Source organism: Heteronotia binoei, chromosome 8 (genome assembly GCF_032191835.1).
Source record: "Heteronotia binoei isolate CCM8104 ecotype False Entrance Well chromosome 8, APGP_CSIRO_Hbin_v1, whole genome shotgun sequence".
In the NCBI taxonomy this organism is placed as follows: domain Eukaryota; kingdom Metazoa; phylum Chordata; class Lepidosauria; order Squamata; family Gekkonidae; genus Heteronotia; species Heteronotia binoei.
Window position 1 is genome coordinate 1,806,081 of NC_083230.1, and position 18,288 is coordinate 1,824,368.

An 18,288-nucleotide genomic window follows, 5' to 3' on the forward strand; every position below is an offset into this window, starting at 1 on the left:
TCCCCTATCACCACCCTTTGTCCCCGATCTTGGAGAAAGGAAATCAGCCACTGCAAGGCAGATCCCTGGATCCCCACTTCGGTAAGGCGGCTAGTCAGTAGCTGATGGTCAACCGTATCAAAAGCGGCTGACAGGTCTGTGGAGAAACGCCATTTTAGTCAGTGGTGGTGCTTCATTTGGCAGGGGTCAGTAAATCCCTCAGCAGGCTTTGTAGCCTTCCCCTCACTCCCCCCCTCCCTTCCAGAGCCAAACCAACAACGCTAGGGGGAAAATCTCCTAGAGAGGCAGGAAGTGCTGTTGTTCCTTGCATGTGTTAGGCAGGAAGAGAAGCCAGATTTGAACTGGGGCTCGAGCGAGCATGTGGTGAGCATGGAGGCTCCTGCCTGGGAGGGCCCAGGCAGGCAAACCAAGTAAGTAATTCTCAAGACAGGACAAGTTTAGACCAGGGACAGTAGAAAGCGTTTATAAACATTTTTCCTTTGTCATGCTGTTTGCTGTGCGTGTGCTGTGCTGTGCTAACTTTTTAAATGCAACTGTTTTTGTTTTGTTTTTCTTTTCCTATCTGTTTCTCTTTTTAAATAAATATATTTTTACTGTTTAAATGCTGGCAGTCAATCTCTGTACCACATAGATCCCCAGACCGCTTTATACCACGCTGTTTTTAAGAAGGGGGCCCCAGGGAAGGGGGAAGGCATGCAGTTGGATAAGGTGCCAATCCTCCAGGGGTGCCCCAAAGAAGTGCTGAGGTCTCTGTGAAACCCAAGTACCGGGTGGCAGAGGACCTTGAGGCCGGGCCTCATAGCTGGAAAGGGAGTCCTGTTCCTCTTAATCTGAACCCCGGGACTGAGCAGGTGGTGGCAGCGAGCCCAAGGGGCAGGAGGAGAAATAGCTCCCTCCAGGAGTTGGCGACTCAATAGGGAGCTGACGGGACCGGGTCTGAAGGCAGAATCGGGCCGGTTCCGCCACACTTGGCGGCAGCGGTGGGATGAGAACAAACAGAGAACTTGATTGGCCAGGCATTTTTGGTTTTTGATGCGTGCAAGCACCCAGAGGAAGCAACAGAGGTTTTGTTTTATTTTCGGGTCAACTGGAGTAGGGAAAGTTTAGCTAGTTAGGATGGAGCGTGCTAAGATGCGGGAAATCCTGAAGATGACAAAGCCACAGCTCCAGGAAGAGTGTGCAAAGCACAAGCTGGAGTGTGACAACATAACTGTAGTAGATATGAAAGACCTCCTTTTGGAGTATCATCAGCATGCAGGGGCACTTGCAAAAGTGGCCCCTACCCAGTCAGAAGCAATTTTGCGGCTACAGATGGAACTGGAGAGAATGCGTATCGAGGCGGACCGAGACCGCAGACGGGAGGAAAGAGAGAAAGCTGAGATCCTCAGACAGGAGGAATGAGAGAGAGAGGAAAGACAAGCAGAGAGGGAGCTGAGACAAGCTGAGATCCGCACACAGGAGGTTCTGAGAGCAGCAAGGCTAATGTGGGCTCAGAGGAGCACATAGCTGAAGGCTTGGGGGGACGGGAGCGGTTCCAGAAGGGGGTCCGGAGCGGCCTTAGGTTGGAACCGGTTCACCAAGTAGCTGTGGATCAGGAAGTGGGATCGTCCGAGACGCTCTCAAAACAGGTCGTCTTGAAGCAGGGCAGACAGGAATCCTGGGAAGCTGTGGAACCTTCCAGGCAGGAAGGGGGTCAGTTGGGTAGTGCTGAAAAACCAACCGAGGGGACTGAGAACCCAAGCCAAACCCTCAGGGGAAGGTGGGGAGAGGAAGGCGACTTTAGGGAAGCCACCTCACCACCAACCAGGGAGGGGGAGGACCAGCCTGTCTCAAGTCCTGGAGTAGGGTGTTCCCAAGGGGAAGAGGGGTGTAGCTTTCCCCAAGTGCAGCAAGAGGCTGTGGATGTTCCTAGCGAGGAAGGGAACCTGTCTAGCGTAAAGGATGTGCAAGCTGAAGAGACCGAGGTGGAGAGTGGAGATTTCACAGGAGGTTCTGAGAGCAGCAAGGCTAATGTGGGCTCAGAGGAGCACATAGCTGAAGGCTTGGGGGGACGGGAGCGGTTCCAGAAGGGGGTCCGGAGCGGCCTTAGGTTGGAACCGGTTCACCAAGTAGCTGTGGATCAGGAAGTGGGATCGTCCGAGACGCTCTCAAGACAGGTCGTCTTGAAGCAGGGCAGACAGGAATCCTGGGAAGCTGTGGGACCTTCCAGGCAGGAAGGGGGTCAGTTGGGTAGTGCCGAAAAACCACCCGAGGGGACTGAGAACCCAAGCCAAACCCTCAGGGGAAGGTGGGGGGAGGAAGGCAACTTTAGGGAAGCCACCTCACCACCAACCAGGGAGGGGGAGGACCAGCCTGTCTCAAGCCCTGCAGGAGGGTGTGCCCAATGGGAAGAGGGGTGCCAATTTCCGCAAGGGCAGCAGGATGCTGTGGAGCCTTCCAGGCAGGAAGGAACTCAGTTGGCTGACACTGAAAAAGCAACTGAGGGGGCGGAGAACCCAGATCAAACTTTGGCTGAGTGTTCTGGAAACAGTGGGACTAGGGGTGGCTTGAAGGAACAGATGATAGGAAGTCTGGGGGAGCCAGAAATGTTCCCGCCTGAGGTTCAAAGTGACCCGAGGCTGGAACCACTGTGTGAGTTGGCAAGGGACCAGAAAGTGGAGTTCTCAGAAGTTGAGACAGGGGATAGGGTGATGGTTTTCCTGCCCCTTCATACTGGTGAACGGAAAGTGGAATGGGAGGGACCCCATGTGATTGTGGATGACCTAGACGAGGCTACTTATGTGGTGGCTATGGAGAAGACGGGAAAGGCAGTTAAAGTGGTGCAGGTGAATATACCATAGCCATTCTCTGCGAGGTCCATGGTGTTGCATAGAGGTAGGAAGGAAGGAGACAAAAAGAAGCTGGGACAGCAATTGTTTGGAGCCCCAGAGGTGGTTTTCTGGGAGGTCAGAGTGGACAGAGGGAATATTCCACCAATGAGGGATAAAGAAGAAGCAACTGTGTGGGAACTGGGCAGTTTCCAACCTCATATGTGGGGCCAGGGATTCCCTCCTTTGATGGACCACTCACCCCAGCAACAGCAGCAACGAAGGGAGAGCACCAAACTCGAGGTGGTCCTGGGAGATGGAGGAGTACATCTTAGACTGGACATTCCTTCTGAATGCAGCAATGCGACTTGTTGTCCAGAAGGGACATGGGCACCTAGGGTGCTGGACTTTGTGTATTATTGGAGAAATACCTGAATGTTTGTGTAATGTTTTGGTTAATGGGTTTCTCCTTGTTTGGTTGGATTCTGCTACAGGGTCACCTCTGTAGGAGGCAACCCCTCCGGCTCAGAATTTAAGGAGGGGGAAGTGTGGAGAAACGCCATTTTAGTCAGTGGTGGTGCTTCATTTGGCAGGGGTCAGTAAATCCCTCAGCAGGCTTTGTAGCATTCCCCTCACTCCCCCCCTCCCTTCCAGAGCCAAACCAACAACGCTAGGGGGAAAATCTCCTAGAGAGGCAGGAAGTGCTGTTGTTCCTTGCATGTGTTAGGCAGGAAGAGAAGCCAGATTTGAACTGGGGCTCGAGCGAGCATGTGGTGAGCATGGAGGCTCCTGCCTGGGAGGGCCCAGGCAGGCAGACCAAGTAAGTAATTCTCAAGACAGGACAAGTTTAGACCAGGGACAGTAGAAAGCGTTTATAAACACCTTTCCTTTGTCATGCTGTTTGCTGTGCGTGTGCTGTGCTGTGCTAACTTTTTAAATGCAACTGTTTTTGTTTTGTTTTTCTTTTCCTATCTGTTTCTCTTTTTAAATAAATATATTTTTACTGTTTAAATGCTGGCAGTCAATCTCTGTACCACATAGATCCCCAGACCGCTTTATACCACGCTGTTTTTAAGAAGGGGGCCCCAGGGAAGGGGGAAGGCATGCAGTTGGATAAGGTGCCAATCCTCCAGGGGTGCCCCAAAGAAGTGCTGAGGTCTCTGTGGAACCCAAGTACCGGGTGGCAGAGGACCTTGAGGCCGGGCCTCATAGCTGGAAAGGGGGATTGGGAGTCCTGTTCCTCTCAATCTGAACCCCGGGACTGAGCAGGTGGTGGCAGCGAGCCCAAGGGCAGGAGGAGAAATAGCTCCCTCCAGGAGTTGGCGACTCAATAGGGAGCTGACGGGACCGGGTCTGAAGGCAGAATCGGGCCGGTTCCGCCACAGGTCTAATAACAACAGCACTGCAGAGCCGCCATGATCCAGATGTCGCATAAGATCGTCCATGAGAGCGACCAGAACTGTCTCCGTCCCGTGACCTGGCCAGAAGCCGGACTGGAATGGATCCAGTGCGGAAGTGTCCTCCAGAAATCCCTGCAGCTGAGTCGCCACCGCCCGCTCTATGACCTTACCCAGAAAGGGAAGGTTTGACACCGGCCGATAGTTTGCCAATGTGGCCGGGTCTGCTGATGGTTTTTTTAAGAGGGGAGACAGGAAGGGTTCCTGATTCTTGACTGCAATCCAAAATAATCTTGATACCAAAACCAAATGCAGATCACACCTTAGCAGAGGCCTACCACCCGATAACTCTCTTAAATACAGATGTTAAAATATTGGCAAAAATCCTAGCAGAAAGATTGAAGCTAATTTTGCCGATGTACATAGGATATGACCAGTCAGGATTCCTCCCAAACTGCAGCATGTCAGATAACATAAGAAAGACACTCTTAATAAATCATTGTATAGAATATAATTTAGAAGCTCTCTTTTTATCGTTAGACGTGCAGAAAGCTTTTGATAGCATCAATATAACATACCTACACCGTTTTAGAGCTGATGGGATTTGGAAATAACTTTAGAAGAGTAATACAAATGTTATACACGAATCCTACTGCTGTCATAAAGCCAATAACAGTACATCTGAAAGAATTCACTTGCAAAGAGGGACTAGGCAAGGCTGCCCTCTCTCTCCCTTGTTATTCCTCTTGGCAATAGAACCCTTAGCAGAGAGCCTATGACACAATTCGGAAATCATAGGCATTAATTCCAAGCATGTAAATAATAAACTGGCACTATATGCAGATGATACGATTGTATACTTGACAAACCCAGAAAGATCATTGCCAGAATTTAAGAATACAATTTCTAGGGTCAGTCTTGTTTCTGGTCTTACTTTCAGTGAGAAAAAATCTGTTCTCCATACTATAAATATAGACCAAGAAAAGCTGAAGGCATTAGGTAAACAGTTCACATTTAATACCACTCAAAAACCTTGGAGGTATTTAGGTATTTACATCTCTTCTAACCCTTCAGATTTATTTAACAATAATTTCCAATGTACAAATTCAGAAATTAAAACTATACTTAAAAATAGACAAAAAACACCTTTTGAAATATTTCTACAGAATAAAGGGGAACAAAAACCTGGACTACTGTTGAAAGTCTATAAAATACTAAATTCTTTAGAGGAAGAAAAAAAAACTGCTCTGTTTCAAAAAGAATGGCATAAAGATCTACAAAAACAAATCACAGAAGAAAACTGGTGCAAAATTAGATTCCAGTTGTTAAAGCTATAGCCAGATGGTATCTCCCTCCTTTAACAATGTATTATATTAATTCCTTTAATTCTTGTCAATGTTACAAAAAGTGCGGAATGCAGGTAGAATGCACTGTTGGTGGTCATGTTCGGTATTTCAAAAGTTTTGGAAACAAATTATAGAACAAACTCAAAAAATGTTATCAATAAAGATCCCCTATGTTTTGGAAACTATTTTACTAGATTTATGATATATGAATAGCATAGACAAGCATAAAAGAGATATGGTAGCCAATTGCAAAAAACCTAATAGCTAGAAAATGGAAAGATGACAAATCTTCATTACAAAGTCGGCTTAACAAGATTTGGGAATGTTTATTTATAGTAAATTGGCTAGTCATTACTTTGCTTCACCAAACCTTTATGAAAAAAAATCGTAAAACCTTGGTTTCCTATAGTATATTTTATAATGCAATGAGAAATCTTACCAGATAATGCTCTGTATCAATCCCTGATTTATTTTTAGGTAATTAATTTATCAGTAATACTTTATGTTATAGCAGCCCCGTGGTGCAGAGTGGTAAAGCTGCAGTACTGCAGTCGAAGCCCTCTGCTCATGACCTGAGTTCGATCCCCGGCGGAAGCTGGGTTTTCAGGTATCCAGCTCGAGGTTGACTCAGCCTTCCATCCTTCTGAGGTCGGTAAAATGAGTACTCAGCTTGCTGAGGGGAAAGTGTAGATAACTGGGGAAGACAATGGCAAACCACCCTGTTAAAAAGTCTGCCACGAAAACATTGTGAAAGCAACGTCACCCCAGAGTCAGAAACGACTGGTGCTTGCACAGAGGACCTTTCCTTTTTCCAATACTTTATGTTAATTGATTTTTAGTTTAATAGCCTAATCAAATAGTAAATTGTATAGTATTTTAATGTATAAGAGTTTTGTTATATCTTTAGTTGACCTGTTTTAATGTAACCACATTATGTACGAAACATCATTACTTGTAAGAAGTGCAGTAGTAGTTTATTCTGTTAAAAAGTTAATAAAAATTGTAAATGGAAAAAAGTGTTCATAGACTGTTTTATCTTAAGTGGCCTTTTGCTATTAATTCTTTGTATTTAGATGCCCTTTGATGATATGTCAGCCATTGAATATTCTTCCAAGATTTTATTCTTCCATGTCTTGTTGTATCATCATAGGTTAAGTAGTTATTCCTCCCCCCCCCCCCCCAATACTTGCACAAATAAACATTGATTGGAGATATCAGTAGTGAAGTAGGTGGGCATATTCTGTTTTTGCAATGGCAGCATATTCTTAGCAATCCATCTCTCACTGTAGGGCTACCATCTTGTTTCTGAATAGCTTTTAATGACTTCTTGATCCATAAATAATTGTGAATTCCTTCCTTAGTTTCAACTATTTCCAATTTAATATTCCTTTCATCTGGGTTTATAATCCATCCTGATATCCAGACTGGCTCCAAGTGTGCTTACTTCTGCACCAACCCCGCTCAGCCTTCCTGGGACCCGGGAAGGCTGGGGGGGATTTGAGGTGGTGGTGCAACAGCAAGTGCACTCAGAGCCAGGCTGCAGCCCCCCAACTGGAAGTCAGGGGTGGGGCATTGCCTTGGGCAGCAGAACACCCAGTGCCATCCCTGGCAGGAATTTGTCTGTTAAGGAGGTAATCTTTTATTATTAATAGAATATTGCAACTCAGGAAGTTCTTGTTCATTCTCTTAAAGAGAGATTTCACCTCAAAATACTGTAATAATGTTTTACTGTCTGCTCTCACATTTGAATTACGCATTTTTACTAAAACAGTTAATTTTGTTGTATGCTGTGACTTAAGCAGCACCATTTGATCTTCAGACCCAGTCCCGTCAACTCCCTTTTGGGTTGCCAACTCCTGGAGGGAGCTAATCTTCATGGGATTAGCTTGGGCACACTGGCACTTGGGCACACTCCCACCATCTGCTCACTTTAGGGGTTCCTGACTGAGAGGAACAGGACTCTCAATCCCCCTTGCCAGTTCTGAGGTCTGTCCTCAAGGTCCTCTGTCAACCCAGCACTTGATTATCACAGAGACCAAAGTCCTTCTTTGGGACACCCCTGGAGGATTGGCAGCCTTGCTAACTGCATGCCTTCCCCCTTCCCTGGACTCCCCTCTTACAGTAGTGTGGTCTAAGGCGGTTGGGGAAACGATGTGATACAGAGGGACTCCACTTTAAACAAACATAACATTTATTTACAACATACAACTATTTACAGGCATTTTAAAAAAATGAACAGAAGCAATCATAGTAGGAAGAAAAGATGCTCCATCTCTCCCTATTATACTACTTGCCCTGATCATACCTTCTCATCTAACTGATCTCCAAGACTGAACTCAAACTAACTGTTTTCAGCTGACTGTTTCCCACCCAAAATTTCTAATATAAATTGCAGTTCCCACACAGGAACTGGTCTACCCTCCTGCAGCCTTCTAGGAGACCAGCCTGAAAGACTTCCTGTCTCTCTAGGAGGCCTCCTCAGAATTGCTGCTTCCAGACAGGAGGGGAGGGGGGACGAGGAGGAGACTAGGCCCCAAAGCCTGCCTCCAGTTAAATGCAGTCCTAAAATGGCGTTTCTCCACATATGTAAGCACTCATAAGGTTTTAAAACTATTGATGAATTTATATTTTCCCCTTTCCCTTTTTCCCTTCTGTACCTTACCTTTTAAAAAATTAATCAGAAAAATTTTATGTGAGAGAGGAATTCAATCCCAATTTCTTTACCATTTGCAGCAAACATCTAAACAAAAACTGAATTGCAAAACACAGGAACCCAAGGCAAAAGCCAAGCCCCCTGGCCTCTGACTGAGTAAGCTTGCTAAGCAATTCCTCCACCACTTCCAACAGCAAAGCTCTTTATGTTGGAAGAAAAGGCCTAGATGCTGTCTCAAACTTCAGCATCCAAAGTGGAATTGCAAACCAGTCACTGAGATAGGCAAAACTGTAGGTTTTTCCTTCCTGTTTACTCTCCTGTTACTGTCCCTTTGGTGTAGACTGATAAACAGGGAAACAATTTCCTTTGTTCCGTTCTGCCTTCTCACACTCTCTTCTCTTGCCCACACAACAAAGAAGAAGCACATTGAGCTCTCTTTTGGCACAATGGATGCAGGGTTCCCTTCTGGATCTGCCTAAATAAAATGATTATTTTAAGTCTTGAAACAGGTAAGTGGCTCTGTGTAACTTTGTAGCCCTGTCAGGACACTGAGAACAAAGGGCTTCTACTGCATGTAGCCAAAGTGCACTATGTCAACTTTGAGATAGGATACTGGATACTAAAACCAGTGGGATTTCTGCCTAAACATATTTGTGGTGCGTTTGAATGTTCTAACTTAGACTAGAGCTTCTGTGGTGTAATGGTTAAGAATGTTGGTTTAGTGTCTGAAAGATCCAAGTTCAAATCCTCCTCATGCCATGCAATCTTGCTGGGTGACTTCGGGTCAGTCGCACACATTTAGCCTAACCTATCTCTCAGAATTGTTGTGTGGATAAACTGGAGGAGAGGAGAATGATGCCAACTGTTTTGGCCTCCATTGGGAAGAAAGGAGAGGTATAAATGAATTAAATAAATAATTAAAAAACCAAATAAGCATTAGAAATTAAGTCTCTATGTTCAAAGCAAATAATTCATTACAATTAAGAAACAGGTAAGTCAAATTCTGAATCGCAATTCTGAACCCAGGGCAAATTCTGAGTATGTGTGCTGAGAATTACATTTTTTACTAAGATAATCAATGGGTTGACACTAAAACAAGTAAATTTAAATAAGTAAATTTAAGTTTAAAAGCAAAATAAGTAAATTTAAATTTAAAAGTTTAGCCAGATGTGTGTTATGAGCTTTAAAGAAAATAAGATTGGCAACAGTGGTTCCCAGGAAGGAAATGGCATTGTACCTGTCTGAGGTCCCATCCCTCCCCTAACCCCACCACCTCCAGGCCCCACCTCTTAAATCTCCAGGAATTTCCTAACCTGGAGTTGACAACCCTATCTCCTTCCCTTTACCTGCCCCTCTGGCTTCAGGATCTCATCACCTTCTCCCTCCCTGCACCCTCTACAAAGGAAAAGGACAGTCTTTCTCCACAGTTTGTTTGGGAGGACCAAAGCAGCTTACATCAGTTTTCTCTCCCCTCTCTTTGATCTGAACAATAACACTGTGAGGCAGGTTAGGCTGGAAGTCTATGACTGGTCTGAAATCACCCAGTCAGCTTCCTCAGCAAAAACATGGATCTGGCAGACTCCACTCTGAAGCCATAACTTATATTCCCTGTCTCAAACTCCACCAAAGAATCTCCAGGAATTTCCCACCAACCTGGAAAGGTATCACTATCTGGGTGTGGTCTTCCCACTCACTCAAGTGAAAGCATTCACTCTGTCACCCACTCACTCAAGGGGAGCTGATCTCTGCCATCTGCAGAGTAGTTGTATTTCTGAGTAATCTCCAGCCCTCACCTGGAGATTGGCAACAGTGGTTCCCCATGAGGATATTGCATTATACCTGTCTGAGGTCCTAGACCTTCTCAAGCCCCACCCTTAAATCTCCATGAATTTCCTAACCTGGAGTTGGCAACCCTGCAGCCTCTACATAGGAAAAGGACAGTGTTTCTTCACAGTAGGGGGGGAACCAAAGCAGCTTAAATAATTCTCCTCTCACCCTTTGACCTGAGCAATAACCCTGTGATGCTTCCCTATCTCCTTCTCAAGCAACCATCCTGGGGTGAGGCTGAAGGGAGGAGGAAGAGAGGGAGTGGCAGGAAAAAGGCAGGAAAGACAGTAAAAGTGGGACAGCCATGCCCTCTGAGGAAATGTCTGGTGGTGCCAGGCTCCCTGACTATTTCAGCAGCCTTCGGAGGCTGCATGTGTGGGACACTGTTTGTGTGGGCTGTTGATAGGGTGGCAGAGGTCTGTTGCCGTCAGCGGCCATGATAAGAAACTCTGGCACCGTTGTAATTAATTGTGTGCTAATTAGTATTATTCTGTCAGTGGACTTTGTATTTACATGTCCATATGAAAGTTTGTACAGCTCACAGAGCCATTGTTTGCATATTCGCAAAGAAGTAACTATATACAGTTTTACTTCATATTCTGAGTAATAATTATGTCATAAAGTCTATGATAATTCTGAAGAACAGTAATTAGTGGTATAACTTAATTTTCAAACACGATTTTCTTTTAGTCTTCTACCTTCTGGGTTTTCTTCACCCCCCCCCCCCTTATTTTTTTTTTACTAAACTCCAGATAAGGGCTGGAGATGACTCAGAATTACAACTGCTCTGCAGATGGAAGAGATCAGCTCCCCTTGAGATGGGGGAGGGAGTGAATGCCTTCACTTGGGGGGGGTGGGAAGACAGCAAGGGGAGCACTTGCCCAGAGCCTCCTTCTACAGCCCATTGTATTTTTCTTCACAACGGGTCTTACTCCTAGTATTATCTATCAATCCTTTCTTGAGTAACTTGGGAAGGAAGGCAACAAGGTATATCCTAATCTCATCAGATCTTGGAAGCCTAGCAGGGTCAGTACTTGGAAGGAAACCATCAAGGAAGTCTCTGTAGAGGGAGGCAATGACAAACCTCTGCTTCTCACTTGCCTAGAAAGCCCCATACTGGGATCACTGTAAGTTGGCTTTACAAACACAGGAACCATCTTTGGGAAATAGTCCTGTAGCATTTTGTTGGATAAAATATTCACTTGAATCTCTTAGGAGTTTTGAGCAAGAGCTTTAGAAATAATAGACAACATTTGAAGTTCAGTCCAATTTCTCTAGAAAAAATGGCCCTTTTTAAAAAATATATGTTTTTGAGTAGAATGCTGTGGTCAACTCTGCAATGTTAAAACTTTATTTCAATTCTCCTTTTGCCATATATTTTCCTACTCTTGTTTTGTGCAGTGAAACACAAAAAGTTCACTTCTGACATCACATGAAACCATGTTTTAATTTAGCTATCGTTAGTGTGATTGTCTTGAACACAAGGCACCCCAATAACTATGCTTACTTAGAATCTGAAACCACAGTTTCAAGCTGGTCTATTAAGCATAGTGATAGTAGCCTCCTAAGCAGAGTTACACCCTTCTAAGCCCATAGACTCCAGTGGTCCTAAAAAAGCATAACTCTGCTTCTGATTATATCAAGAAATTTCGCTATGGTTTCATGTGATGTGTGAATGTGGGTATCTTGTTCCCAGCAGTGCTCCCCATCCCAACTGCAGAGATGAGATAATAAAACCAGAATGTGTTGATGCAGACCAGGATTTGAGTGATCATCTGCAAACTGAATCCTGGCTTCACAAACTGACCATAGTTAAAATAAACATTTACAAGCCAATGTGACTGAAGACTTTTATTTTGCAAATGTCAGAAAAGCCAAGCTTGAATGCACAGTGTACACTGGTCCCATAAACCTTGGGTGGTATGAAGTGACCATTCCTCAAGAGAAAGAGCTACATCACTGGGCATCTGGTGTTTTTCTATGGGGATTTTTTAAAATGTGAGTAAACAAATAAGACATCAGAAGCAGTCCTTGGTCTTCTTAAAAAACCAATTAGACTGTCTGATGGAGACATTTTGTTTTAATAAGAGTGGGTGCACACATATTTTAGTAAGTTATCAGTCATGGTTCCAAATGGTAAAGAAACCATTTGAAACAGAAGACTCTGTAGCACCTGAGAGAAGTTTTCAGAAGTATGGAAAGTAACACATTTGAAGGGGCTGACAGGTTAATACTAACAGAGGTATTTCCAGAGTCCCTAATGGATAGACCCCCAATTCAAATGGGGACACTTGTCTAGGATTTCTAATTACATTGCTCATACTCTTAGGTTTCAGTTTCCTAATTAAATCAGTGATAAAACTGAGGGGACCCTTTCTTTATAACCAGATAGATTCATTCAGCATACCAAGAGGTAGTGCTGGCCTATTGTTGGCAGAGGTCTGAAAGCAGAACTTGTAATGGGTTTCAGACATGTTTGATCGCGGTTTGGATGAAAGTGTTTCATAATAAGAAAAATAAATTTGGAGCAACCATGTTTGTAAGATCCCTACATGAAAAAGGATTGCACTGAAAATATTCCTGCACTTTGTGTGAAATCCTATAACTAGGTCTTTTGAAAATAAATTCCCTATTTTCATCTACTTTCAATTGCCAATTTTTATTAGCATGTGCATACTATATTTTGTTCAGCTCTCTCACAGCGACAAGGGTATGTCAAGCAGCTTGTATTATTGGCCATGAATAGTCTAAAAGCAATGAGAAACAGCAGCAGTGCATCTGGCATATGCTAATATGGTTATTTTTATAGGGACCTAAGAGAGAACTACTGCCGAAATCCAGATGGAGCAGAGGCACCCTGGTGTTTTACTACCAACCCGAACATTCGCATTGGGTATTGTTACCAGATACCGAAATGTGATCTGCCGGGTGAGCAAGGTAAGTCTGATCTAGCTAGATAAGAATATTCCAGAGTGATATAGCAGTGGCTTTCTTAGTATCCTTGATAGGTATATGTGTGAGACTTGCTTTCCTGTTGTGCTAGTAGGAATGTGGTGGAAATGTTAAGCTATTTGCTGTGTGAGATACAGAAGCAGACAAGCTGTCCTCTTATTGTATTTTTGTTTGTACATTTTTTAAAAAACAGAAAGGCTCAGGCAGAGCATGAAGGAATGCCTTCTGTGTCATTGGCAAATTGCTTGATTTATTTTCTGCAGAAGCTTAAACAGCTAAGGGTATTTATGTGTGTTCAATATAATCCAAACCCCCAGTCCCTGTACACCAGGGTTCTCTACCTATCTGCCCCACAAAAGGGTGAGGCTGCAAGGTCAGACCAATAATGCAATCTTGTGCAGAGATACTCCAATCTAAGCCTATTTATTTCCTTGAGTTTGGGCTGGAGTAACTCTGCAAAGGATCACACTGAAAATCTGCTGCATCATGATGCAGTCTTGCACTTCTGCTTAAAAGTTCACTTTAGTGCTGTAGAACTGGGCAGTTAGTACTAGGTCATTTAAGTTACAGTGTAGAACAAATTCAAAGTTCTTGCCAAAGATAACATTTTCTTTCATGTTAAGCAATGATGCATATTAAATGAAACTACAATTTATGATTAAAAATGAAAGTGACTGAAAGTAGCAATGTGTGCCTTCCTCTGCTTATTGTAACTTCATTTCTCAGTCTTTGCCAAAATCTAGGATCTCTTTGTAACTCACTAAAGTTCTATCCAATAAGCATGCCTGCTGGATTTCAGTTGCAATATGAACAATACATTGGCAGCTCTTAGATATATCCAAGTGGGCAGCCGTGTTGGTCTGAAGTAGTAGAACAAAATAGAATTCGATTGCACCTTTAAGACCAACTTAGTTTTATACAGAACGTAAGCTTTCGTGTGCATGCACACTTCTTCAGACGAGAAATGAGGTACAGTAAGCACAGCCACACGTAGCTGGTGGGGCTTGGAATGCAAAGTGGCACAAAGTTAAAATCCAATACTGGGTTTTAGCTTTGTACCACTTTGCATTCCAAACCCCACCAGCTATGTGTGGCTCTGCTTACTGTACCTCATTTCTTCTGAAGAAGTGTGCATGCACACGAAAGCTTACGTTCTGAATAAAACTAAGTTGGTCTTAAAGGTGCAATCGAATCCTATTTTGTTCTAGCTCTTAGATATGTTGTGCATTTGGTGACCTTGCTGAGTCCATAGTCAACAAATTATCATTTAAATTGAGCTGTTCCCAGTACATCTGCAACAGGCAAAAAAATCAAGTTACTTTTTTACTTTCCTGTTATATATTTATATCTGTGGGCTCCAAACAGTACAGTACTTGAATTAATACATGTTTAGATGGGTTAAGTTGTGTATTTACTGATACAGTTTTTGTTTGAACTATATTTTAAACTCTGTTTTAAATTTTAGAACTCGCTAACTTACTATTTAGAGGATCTGCCCACTTCCATTTTATAGTTATTTGAATAGGCTGTTTAACAACATTGTAGCCAAATGTTCTTTCTGTAGATTGCTATCGAGGGAATGGGACCAATTATATGGGGAATCTGGCCCAGACAAGATTTGGCTTAACTTGTTCCATGTGGGATGAAAATATTCAGGATTTAATGAGGTAAAAAACAATTAAAACAATAATGGCACCTTCGTTCTCCATCATTATAGAAAACTGAAATATCTGAGGTTGGTTACAAAGTGCTCATCTGGTGGTGGAAGGCAGCCTTGGTGGAGGAACGGAGACCTTTGAATCTGATCCTTTGTAGCTTCTGTGTTGTCCTCTAATGGAATATTTTCAGTCCCTTCATCTTTTGATAGGTTCCTCCCTTTCTTTTCAAGCTGTTATGTTTTGAAAAGTTAAAAGGTTAGATGTTTTATTTGTATTATAAAATGCCCTGATAAACTCCTGAAAAATGCTAAGCATTATCTTTTCAGATAACTTTAATGAAGGGTACATTGGCTTGTATTCAGAAAGGTCACCTAGTGGAGTGGGACTTGCATGGGGGCAAAGTGTATGTGGAAGTCTGCAAATGAAAGGGAAATCAGTGGAAATGGCCTCCCTTCCCAATGATTCTGTCTTCAGAACCAAGTGCTAGGATACAAACTGTAAATTGATATAAAAGGAAATTATTTTAATCACATTTTAAATGTTCATATTGAACTGTGCCTTTTTTTAGAAGAAGACATTTTCAGTAGAAAATCCAGCTGTTGAAACCAGCATTCATGAAAACTGTTTGGCAAAATTTTTCATTTATTTATTCATTTGGGGGAAAATGTAGCTTGCCTTTCCAGGGACTGGATTAAGATGACTCAGGAATGAAAATCAATATAATAGAAAAATCATGACAAGTTGTTGAGAAATATCACTGTTAAAGAACCTACATGGGGCATTAAAACAGCATGAAAATAGTGTAGCATAAAAGCTATATCCACACCAATAAAACAATTCAGCAGAGAATATAAAACAGCCAGCATAAAATAGACCTCAGACTAGAAGCACACCATAAATGACTTAATGAAGGGAAATGTTGTAGCCCGTTGTCTAAAGGATAGTAAGGCTGGTGTCACAGGAGCCTCTAATGGGGAGGAGTCACTACTGAGGAAGCCCTGTCTCTTGTTCCTGCTGCAAGCTGGGCACAGAAAGCAGGACATGGAAGAAACATCTTAGGTGGAGAGTTAGACCCAAGAGTCTTAATAGGGCTGCCAACTTCCAGGTTGGTCCTGGAATTTTCCTAAAATTACAACCAATCTCCAGATTCCAGAGATCAATTCCCAAGGAGAAAATGACAGCTTTGGAAGGTGGAGTCTATAGTATCACATCCCTACTGAGCACCCACCCTAAGCACCACTCCCAAATCTCCCAGAATGTCCCAAGCCAGAGTTGGCAACCCTACATCTCTAAGTTGCACTTTGAATTGTGACTCAGTGCAGACCTTTCAGGATACTTGTACTCTAATGCAAGAATAGCTGTCTGCTGTGTTTTGAACCAGATAACTTGCATTGCAATAATCTAACCTGCATATTGTTTTGAGCCTCACTGTAATTTCTATGCTTGCTGCATATTACATCTCTCATTATGCTGGCCTAGAAAGGGGAAGAGAGATTTAGGAACTACTCATAGCATCAGGGTTCAGTAGTAAGCTATATCTTCCAACAGGCCTTGCCATTTTTCATGGGATTTCATAGCATATATTAAAAAGTTTTGATTTTTTGGTTTGCTTTAATTTCTCATTTATTTATGCACTACTTATGTGTCAAGCTCGACTGATTTTGACCAAAGACTGATGGGTTCTTGGCCTGTCACAAGCAGGCCTGGGTAAAATCATAATGAACCAAATGCTGCTAGTTCATTACGCTTTCCCGGCCCCTCTCTGCTTTATGACTGGTACTTACTGAGAGCAAAGCAATCAGCACATTCCCAGAGAGCCTTATGAGGGAGGAAGAACCATCTGGCAATACAAGGCCAAAATGTCTGATAACCACCCTGGGAATGTATCTTTGTGGCTATGTGTGAATGCTCCCCTGCTTCCCCTCCTTGTAGGAATCCCTTTGAAGTGTACCTTAAAACTTATGTATCAATGTATTGGTTTCATTCTTCTCAAGCTAAGGCTTGAGCCAGAGTAACAGTCTATCAATAAACGTAGTCTTTGTAGCAACTTTGACTCGTCATTGAATCCGTCTACTTGACACTTATGTATCTCCCCCTTTCTCCAAAGAACTTAGTGCATGCTTTATCCTTGCCACAACCTTGTGAAGTGTACAGGGCTGGGAGAAAGTGACTAGCTCAAGGTCATCTAGCAAACTTCATGACTGAGTAGAGAATAGAACTCAGGATTCTCATATCTTAGTCTCACCCTCTTAACTGCTACCCCACACTGACTTGTAGAAGCTGTCACCACTCAAATGTTCGTTAAAGTTTACTAAATATTCAGCAAGAATTATATATATCAATACAGGATGAATAAAGTGTGATGGTATCTTTGGAATGTATTTCTTTATAGGCATCTGCCAATATATAGAGAGCCAGATGTCAGCAAACTGAAAAGAAATTACTGCCGCAATCTGGATGACGATGCCCACGGTCCATGGTGCTACACAAGTGATCCTCATATCCCCTGGGACTACTGCTCTCTATCAAGATGTGAGTACTCTGCAGAGGAGAGGTGGAGGTCACTAAAGAATTGCTGGGAGCTGTATAAATGTCATTAGTAAGCATGGGTTGTGCTGGATTCTGGCTCACAAACATGACCATTTAGTCTTAAAGCTTGGCTCTCATTGAGAAGGGAAACAGGGGAAGGCTAGACTTGCTCAGATTAGTGGCTATTTTGTTCTTTATATAAGCTTCAATATTGGTAAAATGGAAACAAGTTAAGCCTCTGTTTAGCTGTTCCCCTTTTGAGACCAAAGCCATTTTGGGGATTAAAATCACATGATGTCTACAAGATGCAGCTCTTTCAAGTGGTCCAGGGAAGTGACTGCAGGTGCTTTTCAAGCTGTGTGCCAAATGATTACAGTGTTTATTCAAATGCAAGAATTTATGTTTGTCTAGGCCTAGCTGAGCCCAGGCTTGTTGGGTCTCAGAAGCTAAGCAGGGTTGCCCTGTTTACAGCCTGGATGGTAAGGCCACCAAGAGAGGGCAGGGTTGCTATGCAGAGACAGGCAATGGCATATCACAGCTGTTTTGTCTCTTGACTGGAAAACTCTACAGAATTGCTGCAATTTGGCTGTAACTTGATGGTACTTTCCACCACCAGTTCTACAGCATTGGATCCCAGGCTTTTGATTCCCAAGACCATGGTTTTTCTCTTGGGTGGGTGGGTGTGTCATTTAGGAGGCCATCTTGCATTCAATGTCATCTTCCTTTTGATAGATCCAGGTGGGCAGCCGTGTTGGTCTAAAGCAGTAGAAGTAGGAGTCAAGTATTACCTTTAAGACCAACAAAGTTTTATTAAAAATGTAAGCTTTTGTATGCCTGGAAGGTGGTTGGCTTATAGGATGAGAAAAGAGAAGGCCAAAAGAATAATTATGACACTGAAAGATGAGAGCAATAAAGAGAAAAATCAAAAGCAAGAAATACGTCAAATTGTGGAGCAGTTTTATAAAAAAATTATATGAATAGAAGCAAGTTCAGAATACAGAGTTGGAAGAATATATTAATCAAAATAACCTTAACAAATTTACAGAGGAACAAAAATAAATTTTAAATGAGCCAATAACAATAAGGGAACTTGGAGAGGCAATGACATCTCAAAAGAAT

General features: G+C 43.1%; 1 protein-coding gene across 1 annotated transcript in view; it reads left to right on the top strand.

Annotated features, from left to right (window-relative positions):
• The window catches only part of HGF (hepatocyte growth factor), a 187,275-nt gene that overhangs the window by 127,317 nt on the left and 41,670 nt on the right, over positions 1 to 18,288 (top strand). The window contains exons 9-11 of the mRNA XM_060246022.1: positions 12,840 to 12,967; positions 14,547 to 14,649; positions 17,033 to 17,172. Coding sequence (XP_060102005.1) covers positions 12,840 to 12,967; positions 14,547 to 14,649; positions 17,033 to 17,172 — 371 coding nt within the window. The remainder of the gene's footprint in view (positions 1 to 12,839; positions 12,968 to 14,546; positions 14,650 to 17,032; positions 17,173 to 18,288) is intronic.